Source organism: Danio rerio, chromosome 24 (assembly GCF_052040795.2).
Source record: "Danio rerio strain M-AB ecotype USA chromosome 24, GRCz13ab, whole genome shotgun sequence".
NCBI lineage: Eukaryota > Metazoa > Chordata > Actinopteri > Cypriniformes > Danionidae > Danio > Danio rerio.
The window spans coordinates 42,339,005-42,355,000 of NC_141044.1; the positions used below are offsets into that span (position 1 = coordinate 42,339,005).

General features: G+C 36.2%; 1 protein-coding gene across 1 annotated transcript in view; it reads left to right on the forward strand.

Moving 5' to 3' along the window:
- Positions 1–2,192: 2,192 nt before the first annotated feature.
- Positions 2,193–15,996, forward strand: part of dnah3 (dynein axonemal heavy chain 3) — a 75,518-nt gene continuing 61,714 nt past the window's right edge. The window contains exons 1-13 of the mRNA XM_087309936.1: positions 2,193–2,577; positions 3,049–3,147; positions 3,236–3,431; positions 4,837–4,885; positions 4,997–5,096; positions 6,710–6,902; positions 8,861–9,056; positions 9,137–9,262; positions 12,867–13,062; positions 14,433–14,612; positions 15,136–15,269; positions 15,353–15,449; positions 15,555–15,733. Of these exons, the coding sequence (XP_087166062.1) occupies positions 3,049–3,147; positions 3,236–3,431; positions 4,837–4,885; positions 4,997–5,096; positions 6,710–6,902; positions 8,861–9,056; positions 9,137–9,262; positions 12,867–13,062; positions 14,433–14,612; positions 15,136–15,269; positions 15,353–15,449; positions 15,555–15,733 (1,745 nt within the window). The 5' untranslated portion in view covers positions 2,193–2,577. The remainder of the gene's footprint in view (positions 2,578–3,048; positions 3,148–3,235; positions 3,432–4,836; positions 4,886–4,996; positions 5,097–6,709; positions 6,903–8,860; positions 9,057–9,136; positions 9,263–12,866; positions 13,063–14,432; positions 14,613–15,135; positions 15,270–15,352; positions 15,450–15,554; positions 15,734–15,996) is intronic.

Consider the following 15,996-nt stretch of genomic DNA (forward strand, 5'->3'; position numbering starts at 1 on the left):
AGTCGTTCACTCCTATTTCATTTTATTAAATACATTATTAACATTTACTAATGGAAGCTTATTGTAGTGTGTGACCAGCGGCGATTTTATTTTATTTATTTTTTTGTTTAGGGAACATTAATATAATGGTAACATTTACAATAAGGTTCATGAGTTAATGCATTTACTAACTTGAACTAATCATGAACAACACTTTATTCATCATAATTAAACATTTACTATTATATTATTAACATCCAAACTCATGCTTGTTAACATTAGTTAATGCACCGAGAGTTAACATGAACTAACAATGAACTACTGTATTGTCATTAACTAACGTTAACTAGCATTAACAAATACAGTACTAAATGTATTATTCATTGTTTGTTCATGTTAGTAAATGCATTAATTAACATTAACTAATGCACATTATTGTAAAGTCTGACCAATATAATGTAATGGATAACAAACAATGTGTAAAAATATACATAAGCGATATTTTAAAAAGCGGTACCCTGGCAGTGAACTGTTTTAGTTTAATATGATTCTTAGCAATTATTTTATTATTTAGATTTTCATAGAATAAACTAGCGTGCTAAAAATAAATTAAACCTAAATAGTATTTAAAGGCAATGACAGTAACAGAACCACAAATTATTTTAATTGAATTTAAAATATATATAAATAAATATATAATAATATGAAACATAAATGTGGAAAGTGTCAATAAAAATATCTGTGATACAGCATAATACAGATTAAAAATACACATATAAGCAATTTTTTATAAAGGGGTACTCTAGCAGTGAACTGTTTAAGTTTGAAATAATTTTTATGCATGATTTTATTATTAGGAATTTTATAGAATAAACTAGCGTAATGAAAAATATATAAATGATAAAAGCTTAATAGTACTTTAAAGGCAATGACGGTGACAGAAGCACAAAATACTTTAATTAAATGAAATATATGAATATAAATAAATATATAATTGTAGATTATTAATTATTACAAATAAAAACATTTTAAAATTAAACATAAATGTGGAAAGTGTCTTTAAAAATATGTGTGATTCGGCATAATACAGATTAAAAATACACATATAAGCAGTATATAAAAAAGTGGTATCCTAGCAGTAAACTGTTTTAGTTTAACATTAATTTTATATATGATTTTATTATTAGGAATTTCATAGAATAAACTAGCGTAATTTAAAAAACAATAAACATAATTAGTATTTTTTAAGGCAATGCTGGTGACAGAAGCCCAAACTATTTTAATGGAATTAAAAACTATATAAATAAATATATAATAGATTATTAATACAAATAAAAACATTTTTATAGTTAAAATGAAACATAAATGTGGAAAGTGCCATTAAAAATATATGTGAAACAGCATAATAAGGATTAAAAATACACATATATAAGCAATATTTTATAAAGCGGTACCCTAGCAGTGAACTGTTTGTTTAATATTCATTTTTGAATAGATTTTATTATATAGATTTTCATAGAATAAACTAGTGCAATTAAAAATATATAAATAATAAAAGCTCAATAGTACTTTAAAGGCAATGATGGTGACAGAAGCACAAAATATTTAAATTGAATTAAAAAAAAAAAAAAATATATATATATATATATATATATATATATATATATATATATATATATATATATATATATTATAATAGATAATTAATACAAATAAAAACAATTTTAAAGTTAAAATGAAACATAAATGTGGAACATGTCATTAAAAATATCTGTGATACAGCATAATAAGGATTAAAAATACACATAAGCAATATTTTATAAAGCAGTACCCTAGCAGTGAACTGTTTAAGTTTAATATGATTTTTATTGATGATTTTATTATTAGGAATTTAATAGAATAAACATAAATGTGGAAAGTGTCATTAAAAATATGTGTGATCAAAAAAAGAATAAATACAACTGAAATTAAAGCAAATTAAATCTAAATTTAAGAAAAAGGTTTATATATTTAATAGTGTTTTGGTTTTAGTGTTAAATTTATTCATATTATTAAAGGTCTTTTTTTCATTTGTTTTTAGTATTACCAGTTTGTATTTTATTTTTAGCTTAAATGTGCTTTTGCTAATTTTTATCACCCTTTTTTTATTCAAAATTAAATCTTAAATGCAGTATTTGTAAAGCCCGAGAGTGAGAGGCAGAGGTGTTTTGGACAAACAGATCCTCAGTGAAACAGCGACGCCATGTGCTCACAGTCGAGCATTACACCCACAACTAAACACTTTGTAGTATTATTGTTTAAAAGCGATTGACATTTGTATAAATTACTCTGTGACAACTTATTATTATAATATATATAATAATATCTATCCATCTATTTTATTCTTGAGTAAGTTTACACAGCCTGTGGTTGGTCCGTAGGCGAGAACTGTCACCATGAAGTGCGCGTGCACAAACACTTAACGTTATATTGACAACCAGCAGTTCATCAGCGGGCGGGTTAACGTTAGCGTTAACGGCTCCGACTCTTCAAATACGTCAATAAGCTCTTTTTACTGTGGAGGCAATTTATGACGGATTATATGAAGAATGAGTGAAGGTAAGAACAATATATGTGTTAAAAACACGAATTTGATGATAAATAAACGTAGTTTGTTGATGAGCGTCAGCAAAACCTTCCTAGCTGAATTTTAAATATTGCGTTAAAGTTAGAAAGTTAGCGTTGTTAAGACGTCTTAACGTAATTTGACTGTTAAAATGTAATAAATAAATAATGTAATGTATACCCAAAGTTAACGCTAGTGAAGTTTGATGATAGTTATTATTTTAATTATGATATTTAATATTGTGAGGAAAACCCGTCGGTGTCTCAAAACGCATTTAGCTCCCTACCTAGACTGCATTATGGGCATCATTGTGCTGCTCTGCCTATCTAGATAGCATTTGTGAATGCTTCAGCTTAGCCATTTGATATACAGAGACACAGAAATTCAATGACGTACTGTCTCAGAGTGACGTCAGTATTTAATCAAATTAATGTGAATTGTTTGTATAATTGTTTTCTCTATAGATGAATGCTAACTCAAGTCATCATGATGTGGAATATACTGGGAGGATCCATAGACTGCCGCCCTTACCTACATTCCAGACTCCCTCAGACCTTTATGAGGTGTGTGTCTATTACACTGTCTACTAATTGCATCTTTTATGGATGGCGTCTGTTCATCCTGATTTATTCACTCTCTGTCCTCTTACAGATTTACCTGCGTAACAGTCAATACCCAGCCATCCTCCAGGATCACTCACGGACTCTTGCGGTTCCCTACAAGGAGCTGCAGCACCACAGAAGTCCCAGCGAGTCCATCGGGAACAACTACAGCCCAGGAGGCCAGAATCTGAAAATCACACATCTGAATCGGAGGCATCACTCGCGTCATTGTCCTTCAGCTCCACGTATCCTTGACTAATGTGAAGATTATACTTACTCCAGCCATGCTTACAGGGATATTGCCCCCCCCCCCCCCCCCCCCCAAAAATAAAATTTGCTCACTGTTTACTTTGCATAACAATTTCCAAACCTTTATGTGTTTCTTTTTTCTGTCAAACACAAAAGAAAATACTTTGAAGAATGTTGGAAATCGGAAACATTGCCTTCCATAGAAGGATAAACAAATACTATATGGATGTTAGTGGTTACCAACATGTTTCAAAATATCTTCTTTTGTGTTCAACTTAGACAGGTTTGTGAGAAGTGAAGGATGAGTAAATAAGAGAATTTCCAGTTTTCAATCTTAAAAATAATACAAATATCAAAATATATTCTGATAATAAACAGTTATTTGAAATGATAATAATATTTAAAAGTATTACTGCAGTCTTTTTGGTCAAATACATATTAGTTCAAGAGTTCACACTTAGATATTGTTTGACAAATGTTAGCAATGTTGTCCTGGGAGAGAACCCTGAGCTTGGAGATAGTTGAGATAGTCCCGCCTGGTCCATAGAGCATGTTAGGGGAGTACGAGATCAGGTGGTTCTCGAGAGCTCCCCGTGGTAAAGGAGGAGAAGGGTGGATGGGGTGTTTCTTCGGAAAATGAAGATAAGGGAGTAGTTCTAGGCTACTCATAGTGAGTTTGGATTAATCTGATTGGCTAACTAATGAATGTAGATGGGTGGCCAGCTGCAGTCAATCATATCACGTGCTCCTCTCGCAATTAGTTTGTGAAACTTCACTTAAGCTGCGTCCCAAATCGCATACTTATGCACTATTCTACGCCATTTTGTAGTATAAATAGTGTCAGTAGTGTGTTCACACTGTAAACTCTAAAAATAACAAGTGCACTTAATTACCTGGATGATGCACTCATTTAGCCGGTAAAATGAAGTGTGTAATGATGGACACTTCACGCATTTAAGAACCGCAGGTTTGCTTACGTAGCGGAAGGGTCGGAGCTATCGGACGCACTTGTTGAATAACTTTATTTATTATGGATAGTGAAAGCAAAATTCTCCTACGAGAGTGATTATAGAGCCTCCCGGTGGTGAATGCGGCAATACTCATGGCAGGTATTATTTAATAACTCGGTCGTTTATTTCACTGATTGGGCAACCGTCAAACGTCATCAGGGAAACGGTTTGAATTTCCGCTTAGTAAAAAAACATTAGTGCTCCATTTGGGACGCCACTACATACATATACTATCCTGTTGAGTGTGTAAGTGCATAAGTACATAGTGCATGAGTGCATAGTGTATAGTGTGCCATTTGGGACGCAGCTTTAGTGAGCAGAAGAGACTTCTTCCTAAAACATTAAGATAACTTTTTCACTCTTTACTATCCATCTTAACTTCACAATTAAGTCCACAGTGATTCTGCTCTAGTGAGGAGACTACAACCTTTGACCCAGAGGTAGTCTTTCTTTTTCACACCACAAACACTTTAAGCAGATTTTTAGTACATTAGCAAGGACAATCTTGTTTTTTATTGGAAAGTAACAATTAGATTGTCTGTCACTCACAGAGGTCGTCCTTTGTCACCAAACCAGCAACTTGAAATCATCCGGCATGAAGAGAAGCAAAGGCAGAGGACACAGACAGAGCCTACAGAGACAGATTTAGAAGTTAGTATGAGCAACATACATTTGAACCGACAATATTTATTTACTGGGGTTTAATAGTTAGTTATTCCAAATGCTTCCACTTTTATTTGGCTTTTATTGACTTCCACTTCCATAGAAGGAAAAACAAATACTAAATGGGCACATGAGGATATACTATAGTAGTTTATAGTAAATACTATAGTGTTTTTTAATATTACTGACACTGACACCTCCAGTAGAGATAGAGATGTTGCGCAATCAGCTAAAATGTGGCGCATCATCAAAAATGATTGAGGTCATGTACATGTGTTGTGCGATACGTCCATATATTGATTATTGTGACAGGACTATTTAGTACTATATATCAAGTTGAAGGCAAAATTATTAGCCCTACTGTGTAAAAAACTGAACATTTTTGATCCTTAACGGAGGAAGGTTGTTTTTCACAGTATTTCCTGTTATATGTTTCTTCTTTAGAAAGGCTGCGTCCGAAACCGCATACTTCCATACTATATAGTACGCTAAAATCAGTATGTAAGCCGAGTAGTATGTTCAAATTCATAAAATTTGAAAATCAGTATGCGAGAAGTACCCGGATGACTTACTACTTCCGGCGAGATTCTGGAGTGTGCATCCCATGCATGCTGCCCTATCCAATAATGCCCCGCGAGCGAATTCATGAATGGAAGTAAAGCGACACAAATTACGCAGGTACGTCACATGACTATGTCAAAATGGCGGATGTAGTACGTCCGAATTCCATTCATACTTTTCACATTCATACTGTATAGAACGCACTTTTCTAACGGCCGAGTATTACTTTTAAATTCAAATGCAGTACCCACTGCGTAGTAGGCGGTTTCAGACGCAGCCACAGTCTTGTTGGATGAATTGTTTTTTGTTTTTAAATTAAAAACTGCTAAGGTCAATATTATTAGCTTTTTAAAGAAACTATAATCATTTTCGATTGGCTAAAAACAAACTCTACTCCACTCTAGTCATAATTACCCTAGTAAAGCATTTACATTAATAGTATTATGCAAAATAACTAGTAAAATACTACGTACTAAATAAATTAGTTAATAATTTATTCACTCATTTTCTATTGGCTTAGTCCCTGTATTCATTAGCGGTCGCCACAGCGTAATGAACCACCAACTATTATTATATATGTTTTACACAGCGGATGCCCTTCCAGCCGCAACCCAGTACTTGGAAACACTCATTCACAAACACACTCATACACTACGGCCAATTTAGTTTTTTCAATTCACCTATAGCGCATGTGTTTGGACTGTTGGGGGAAACTGGAGCACCCGGAGGAAACCCACGCCAACACGGGGAGAACATGCAAACTCCACATAGAAATTCCAACTGGTCCAGCTGAGACTCAATCCAGTGACCTTCTTGCTGTGAGGTGACAGTGCTAACCACTGATCCACCATGTTGCCTAAATTAGTTAATAATATTGTTTAAAAATGTGTTAATGAAAACCTTCTCTCTGTTTAATATCATTTGAAAAAAATATAATATCAGAGGAGGGATATAATTAAGCCTTCAACTGTTTATGCACACATAAGTCCATCCATAAATGCATCTATTATAAATCTTTCCTTCTTTTTTCTATCTCTTAGAGGTATTTATGCTATGTCACGGAGGGTATTTATGGCCACATGTTGGCCCCCCAGCCACCAAAGCAGATCACTAGTATCCTGAAGCTGCTACCCAGCCGTTTCCAAGGTGATGAGGAGGAGATGGAGAGGATGCGGGAGGATCTCCTAAAGGAGGTCCAGAGAGACTATGAATTCAGCCTCTGCAAGAGCATCGGTATGACACACGACAAAATCTACAGTAGATGATGTGCTGTGGTACTATGCTTACAGCAGAAGAAAATCTAATAAAGCTTTGCTATGTCAATGACTGTTTGTTACACTAGGCTGGATAACATACAAGTTCTGCTGTACTTTAAAAATAGACGAAGTAAACTTCAAACAATGGGCCAGATTTACTAAGTAGGGCAAAATAGTACGAGGCCGCAATCCCAAAATAGTTTTGATGGAAATGGAAGGTGATTCTACTGACAATCTGGGCATTAAACAACACAGATGTTGCAGGTCATGTAGCACATATAGTCTAATGTTGAAAAATACCAGGGTTTTGTGTTATATGGTTTGTACTATGTTGTGTTTTTCATGTATTGTATGTTTTGCACTATGAATTAAAAAAACATAAAAGGCAGTGGTAACTATCTACTAACAGCACAGGTGTAAAATAAACACAATTATAATCATTATATAATGGCACAAATAACAGGAAACTGACTACCATAAACCTCAGTATTTGCGTGTCTTATTTATATAATCTCATAGATTTAGTGCATTAAAAGGAAACATTTGTAAGTACATTGGAGGTCGGATAGACCCCCTGTCCATGCTTTTTCAGTACTCATTATTCACTGCATGACTTTAGTTAACCTTGTAATTGTTTTGTTTGTTTATTGAATTTTCTGCATGATCAGCAAATTACAACATTAACTTTTCTGTTATTACTTAAATCAAATCAATAAAATCAAATCACTTTTATTGTCGCATCATCAGCAGCACGTGTGCTATGATGAGTGAAAAGCTTAGGTGCTGGCTCCAGACAGTACACAATACAGATACAACGACAGTGCAAAATAAAGACAGTGCAAATACAACGACAGGACAATGTAAAATTGAAAGCGATATGTACAATGAATAGTTGTCCACATAGTTGTAGGCAGTATTGTTTAAGTATGTATTGGTTAAAGTGCAGTGCATGCTACATATTGAGGGTGTGCAGTGAGGGTATGGAAGAGTCTGTGTGTGGTGTGTTAAGTGTTCATCGGCCTGACAGTCTGAGGAAAGAAACATTCCTTCAGTCGGCTGGTGCGTGACCGGATGCTGCGGAACCGTCTGCCTGAGGGTAGCAGAGAGAAAAGTCTATGGCATGTGTGGCTGGAGTCACTGATAATTCTCTTGGCTTTCCTCATGCACCGCCTGGTGTGGATGTCTTGGAGGGAGGAAAGCTCACCTTCTACTACTTTCCATACCAGGTGGTGAAAATAGCACCAGCAGCAATCGCAAAGGCCTACATAGGATTGTGCGAACTGCTGGATGCGTAGTAGAAGGTGAGCTTCCCTCCCTCCAGGACATCTACACCAGGAGGTGCATGAGGAAAGCCAAGAGAATTATCAGCGACTAAACAACACTACTCTAATAAACACTTCCCTCCCTCAAAAACCCATAACACTGCAAGCCATAAGGGGAAGAAAAAGATAATTAAAATGAAATAAATAAAAAGCAAATAAATAATTGTAATAAAAAAAATAAACAATTAGGGGAAAAAAATTAAATTAAGTCAATAATAAAAAAACGTATTTATGTATTTAGATATTTATACAGCTCTATTTATATACAGTATATCAAGAGAGTTAGCCAACAGATAATCTAAAAAGGGGCGCCACATCTTGTCAAAGGTTTTCAAGGAACCAGAGAATGACAGCCTGATTTTTTCTAACTTAATGCTAGCAAATACTTCTTTAACCAAGCATCAAAAAAGGCTGGACCCTATAGTTTTTTAACTCCAAATGAGGAATTGTAAACTGGCCCTGTAAACCCAAAATGTCCTTCCAATCCGTTGACATTTATTAAAGAAATCTATAATTATATCTTATTCACATTACTCTAATTTTAGCATGAATATTGTTGGATAGGTTGTCTGATAGACCTTTTTAAGAATTATCATCTCTTTCTTTATTGCAGTCGATTATATTCTGCTAGATCCAGCCGAGCGAGAGCGTCTCTCCATCTCTGCTGTTCCCCAGCAGTTCCCATCCCGTGTGATTCGTGCACCGGTTCCCTGGTCAGAAAGCTACCAGGAGGCTCGCAGCTGGCAGACGGAGAACCTCTTCACTGTCAACCCTATGCTTCTCCACTTAGAGGACCTCTGGATGAGCAGGTTGACATCTTCAATCCGACCATCATGACCTAATACTCATCATCCATTTATGATCTACTCAAAATACATTTCATTTTTAGCTTCTCATCTCTGCGGTTTGTGAATTTGGACAGTCTGCTCTCCGCTGATCTTCCACTCCTGCCAGGAGAGTTTGAGGAACTGGTGCAGCGACAGTGTCAGAACACAAAAGATGAACTTCTTAACACGTAAGAACCTTTCTGTGTATGTCTAAAGTATACATGCGAAGTAAACCAAGCCTGCATCTAAATTCTTTTGGTGCAGCCTGGTTTCAATATCATAGACAGTAGTGGAAGCAATACAGATTGGGAAGTCGTAATGAGATATGTTTGCTGTCTGTAGGTTTCATTTATCATGTTCTATGTAAACCTATCACTGAAGTCACCTGAAACCACCTCTATAATCACTGCTGTCTAAGCACTCAAAGGAGGAACTGTACCTCCAGTGAGTCTTTTGAAGCATTCTTTCAGCTGATTCATTCAAACACTGATTATTTAGGAGCAAACAAACTCATGACTTAAAGGTCTCATGAAATTAAATAAAGCTTTTTAGATGTTAGTATCAGTACTGTTCGTTTTTAAGATATCTATAAGTTAGTGTGCTCCAAAACACTGACAATTTGCATTTAGATATTATAAAACTGATATAAACCCCTAAAGCGTGTGGTTCACTTCTGCCTAAATGGATCAATGGTTTTATTCACGTCATCTCATACTTCAGTTTCTCATCACATCATAACCAATGAAATGCTCTCTAGAGTCTGACATGCCCCGCCCCCTTCAAGACGCTTTTCATTTGATGCACTTGAGCTCACTGGCAAAGCGGCGATAAAACAAAACGCTATTGGCTGTTTTCTCAAAAGAGGGTGGAGCTACACTAAAGCCCCTTTCACACATACAGACCTTTCCGGAAAATTACCGGCAATTATTTTTTTTTTCAAGCCCTTTTTGAAAATACCAGTAAATTCGTTCCGGCAATTTTCCGGAATAAAAAGTTGTAACGTTGTCAGTAATGTGATAGAAAGAAGGAAGATTGCCGGAAATTAAAATAAAAATGCACATTTCAAAGCACTTCACAAGACCATTAATAACATGTGTGGATCAGCTAAATCGATTCAAATGATGAATAATGACAAAAAAAATGATTGTACAAATATTTTATTTGTAAACTAGTTTTTTTTTGTAAGAGGGTCAGGTGCTTATGATTAAACACAGCTGGTCATGCATTAGCCAATTCAGGATTCACCAATCAGACGATTCCTAAGCCACTATTATTACCCTAAGCTCCATAACACAGCCATCTTCATTTTGAAGAATCCCCCCCCCCACCCCTACTCCTCCTCCTTTCTTAGATGGGTGGCATGGTGGCCCAGTGGTTAGCACTGTTGCCTCACAGCAAGAACGTCACAGGTTCTAGTCCTTACCAAGCCAGCTGATGTTTCTGTGCGGAGTTAACATGTTCTCCCTGTTCGCATGTGGGTTTAACCAAGGCCCCTTGGTTTCTTAAGTCAATTGACTAATCCAAGTCGGAATCATAGACGTGCTCCTAGTAAGTAGTCATCTCTTAAGAGAAATCACTATCTGTTCATTAGCTACTACAGCAGGGGAGTTCTGGAGATCTACCTGAGCTCAAACTCCCCTCTTGCATTGCAAAAGGAAGGGAGCCCCAGGCTCGAGGATCTTATGAACTTAGGGCTCTCTCTCGGGACAGCATGCCAAACAAGCTTTATAATCCATCATCAGCTAAGTGTGAACTCTTGAAACATTCAAAATGTTTCTAAAAGCATTTTAGTGAACATATCACTAGCACAAACAAGTGACTTATTCTATACAATAAAATTCATTGATTCAAACATTAATTCATTCAGAAACAATATAAAAGTACTGTTTGTTACTTGGAGTGAAACAAACCAAAATTATATTTACAAATAAGGATAGAACAAAAATTGTCCTGAGATGTTTGTCTATTTAATCAGTTAGTTCTAGCAAAGCTCTCATGGGATATACAGAGCATGTACTGGATTGTGGTAAATGTGTCTTTAAATAAGGTCAGCGCTGTATAGACAAGTGTGTTGTTATTTAAATAGTTCTGTTGGTCTTGGCTACCTTTGTTCTCAACTCTGTATCCATGGTCTCCTCAAACCACCCAGAGACATGAACACAATACAAGCTTTCTAAACTCTTGAATGAGGGTTTGAACAATGGGGAAATAACGAGTGTTCTGGACCTGCTTTAACACGCAGAGTGTCAGCGGTGCTACAGCAACAAACAAGGAGATGTGTTGAGAGGATATACAGCAGGAAGTGTAAATTGCAGTCTGATGAAGCATTTGACTGAACGGAGAACAGTACGAGCAAACATTCTGATTGTCTCATACACTATTTTATAAGCTTTCAAAAGATGTATTAGAGCTTTGTGTGAGACTTTTTAATTACTATCCTATTACATTTTTATCCTCAAAAGCACGAAAAGACAACACCAGTTTGCAGAGACTTTTTTATAACTAAGTTAAAGACATTTTATAGACTCTTATAAAGATGCAAATGGATTAATTGGAGTTATTAACATAATATAAAGTTATATAAACTAGCACTGCATAATATTGGAAACATATTCAGCAATGTATATGGCAATATAAATACAATTTCACCAGATGACTTGAATATCTCCATTTAAAAGGAATTGATCATTTTTTAGTGAAGTTTATTCATAAACTAATTTCGAGAGGATCACGTGCTTATGATTGACACGGCTGGCCCCGAGTCAAGCTAATGTACGAACCACCAATCAGGCTATTCCTAACCCAGTATAAATAACCAAACATCTTACTTTTAGTCATCTTCGTTTTGAAGAATCCCCCCTTCCACCCCTTCTCCGCCTCTTTTCTACAGGGCAGCACGGCAGCCCAGTGGCTAGCACTGCGGCCTCACAGCAAAAAATGCCTCCGACTCGGGTATCCACCCAACCGGTCAGCATTTTCGTGTGGAGTTCATGTTCTCCCTGTGCTTGCGTGGGTTTTCCCCGGGTCCTTCGCTTTCCTCCCACACTCCCAAAAACATGAGACTAAGTAAATTGACTAAACCAAATTAGCACCAAATTCAATTCTGTCAGCAGCAGGAAGGAGGGGGGGGGGGTTGGGTTCTCGAGATCTACCCAAGTCAAACTACCCTCTCGCCCTGCAACGGGAGGGAGCTCCAGGCTCGAGGATCTTTCGAGCTCTGGGCTTTCTCCCGGGACAGCATGCCAAACTAGCTTTACTATTAATCATCAGCTAAGTGTGAACTCTTGAAACCGAATGGGGTGATTCTGTGGGAGAGTGCATCTGCTTAAAAACTAATAAACAAATTAAAAGTATTAATAAATAGAATAAAGAAAAGGTTCAAATTGAAACAAAGTCTTTTATCATATTCCAGGTCTAATGGTATTTTGGTGTAGTAATTGAAAAATAATAATAATCCAATAATAATCCACGAATATTGGGCCATCTCTATTATCAAACCCTGCTTTTTAAGAAAACTACAATTTAAAACTACAATTTAAAATTTATTTTTCATGTAAAAAATAAGTGGGAGTGTCTGTCTAACCCGCCACAGCAGAAATCTACCCGGTTGACGGGTATTGATGTCAAGCCCTGATTATAATCCAAAGTCAACACTGCAAATCCTGCGATTGTGAATGATCTATTGTGATTTCGATGCTGAAGCAATATATTGTGCAGCCCTAATATAAAATATAATAGTTATTTCAAATGCATATTTTAAACACATATCACCTGTTGTGTGTGTTTGTGTAGTTGGCTGCCCCGCTGCGCTTCTCTCTTTGTGACCTTTAAAGACGCGTGGCTTCCACTGTTGCCAAAGAGTTCAAGCATCGCCCCGGAAAAAGTAGAAAAACTGTTCAGGTGTGTGGCTGCGCTGATGTCACTGCAGCTGCGCAGCCTGGTTATCGCATCACTGCAGGATCTGCTGCAGTTCTTTCAGCTACATCAGGTACTTAAACCCATGACACCAATATGTTTAACCATACTAATGCTTTTTTGTACATTCATACAACCTAGTTAATTAACATGTGTGTGCATTTAGGAGTACTGTCAACCTGATTTCACCTAGTAGGACATGCTCCTGGATGAACATCTATGTTGATCCTGGAACAACATTCCAATCAGCCAATCTGAATTAAGGGCGACATTTACCGTTTATGTTAATTTAGGCTTATTAATATGCACTTCCACATGGTTGTTACCCAACTATTATTCCCCTCTGATTTTAGAAATATTTTACAGTTATGGTTGGGGTTAGGGGTAGGGAATAGGTATAGATTACATTATCTAACAAAAATGATGTTCCAGGATCAACACGAAAGTTAATCAAGGATTGCATCATAATTGGAAAAGCCATTATGTACTTAAGAGTACATATGTACGTTTGCTTGTGCATGCATGTGTAGAAAAAAGTGAATTTATTTTTATTACTTCTGTATCTTTATTTTTTATTAGAAAAATGTTTAGACTAACAACACATTAATCAATCTTTTTCTGTTGTATAATAGCACATGTTGACCTGACACACTTCCTCTTTTTTACTGTACTGCATACTTTTAGAGGAACTGCTGACCAGAGGAAATATATTAAAGAATAAATTTAGTCTTGTTTCCAGACTGCTGTCTAGATATGTCACAAGTTGTCATGATGCTTGTAGAAGTTGTGAAATATATTAAAGATGCACGTAATTGTTCAGTTCTGGTATGCAGAGAAGGGTTGCAGAAAGAGGAAGTATGTCTGCGGGTACAAGAGCCAGACTGAATGACTGATAAGTGACGTTACACCAAAACTCCACCTGTTAAGATCAGTTGTGTATATATGCTGGAGTCAGGAAATGTATGTTAGTTGCGAACCTCTTGAATGCATTGCATTAGGGTAAAGTAACCCAGAGCTCTGTCATCGAAATATTCATTTGTATCTAATAAATTACTAATATTTTTGCCATTGAAGAAAACACTCTTCAGACCTTTTCTTATTGAACACGCATGGAATTGACTTGATATTCCAACACAGGCTTTTTGAGTGGTGATGAAAATTCTCGTAAAAAACAACACTACCACTTAACAGCAAGTGAAAAATTTATCCTTTTAGGAAAAATTTTAATGGTCTGTCTTCTCCATATTTCTCAATTGAATACATGCACACTTTATAAAATAATCAATAATGTTTCTTTTATGAACTGTAGCATTTACAGAATTCAATTAGATATTTTATGTTTGATTTGGACTTCATCTAAACAATTAGTGTTAATAGAGTTAATACTGTGTAGGCTAAATGTGTTCTTATGTGTGTGTTTCTACATGTGTTTTTTTTTGGCAGGATGGTAATGATTTTGGCGAGAGATTTGATGAAATGCAGTACACACATCATCCAGTGTTACTGGTGAAGTTGAAACTTGAGGACCCCAGAATTTCATTTGATCCTTCACTGCAGGGCTGCTGGGAGCTTATACAGCAAGCCTTCACACAGATTATCAGCAGCGCTCACAACATACCTCGGGTACACACACACAAACTTCATGCCAAAGGCTGGTATAGCATACTCTACATTTTCTATTAAGTAAATATTTTACTTCTGAGAGTCCTAAATTGATCCGAACAACAACATATGAATAGTTGGACTGTCTAGTACACACTTGAGCCAGCTATTAAAAATTACAAATCCAAATATGTGTTTTTGTGGCGACACGGTGGCGCAGTGAGTAGCGCTGTTGCCTCACAGTTGCCTCGGCTGGGTCAGTTGGCATTTCTGTGTGGAGTTTGCATGTTTCCCCGTTTTGGCATGGGTTTCCTCAGCATTCTCCGGTTTCCCTCACAGTCCAAACACATGCAGTACAGGTGAATTGGGTAAGCTAAATTGGCTGTAGAGTATATGTGGGAATGCAAGAGTGTATAGATGTTTCCCAGTAATGGGTTGCAGCTGGAAGGGCATCCGCTGTGTAAAGCATATGCTGGAGGCGACCCCAGATTAATAAACGGACTACACAAAAAATGAATGAATGAATATGTTTTTTGTCTTTCAGGTGGAGTGTAAGCTTTTCCCAGAGATTGGAGAAACTCTAATGTTGCGCTCAGTGCAAGCTGATGAGATGCTGGTGAAAGACATCATCAACACAGCCAGAGAGACCTTTCAGAGGAACACCATTGGGCCACAGAGGTCCACTATCATTTAGAAAACACGTTTTCAGCTTTAAATTCATATTGCATTGTATGTGAGAGCATCTGTGGTGTGTTGTATAGGTATCTGGAGGTATATAAGAAGTACACTGATTTACTGGATCATCAAGACATAGTGAACTTCCTTAAAACCAAACACTCACAGCAAGGCTTTACTAAGGTGAATTTTGCATTGCAATGCAGTCTTATGGACAACACATAATTAAAAATAATAATAGTTATCATAATAATAGTTAATCTAATGTTTCTGTTTGGGCACCCGTAGAAAATTACGGCTGTGCAGAACGTGTGGAAAGACATCGCATCACTCCATGCAACAGTTCCGCTTTCCCTGTTCTGTCTGGATGCAGTGAATCTGAACCAAGATCTGTGTGACAAGGCAGAGCATCTCATTGAACTTCTCACCACATTTGTGATGGAGGAGAACCGAGAACTCAACAAGAGGTGGGAGGAGACACTCCTAAACATTTCTTTCATTCAAATTCATGGACATTGATGTTGGAAGTATATTAATATTTCCATTACTTATGAAACATCTTTGTTTTTACATCTTTTAAGATTTCAGGTTTAAATTGTTACAAAATAAAATGTTCAATCAGACAAACACTTATGTAAAGAGCTTTATAATTTACAGTATATAAGAATAAAACTGGCAGATTTGTTCTATCGACAACTTAAAAAATATATTGCTTAAGGGTGCTAATATT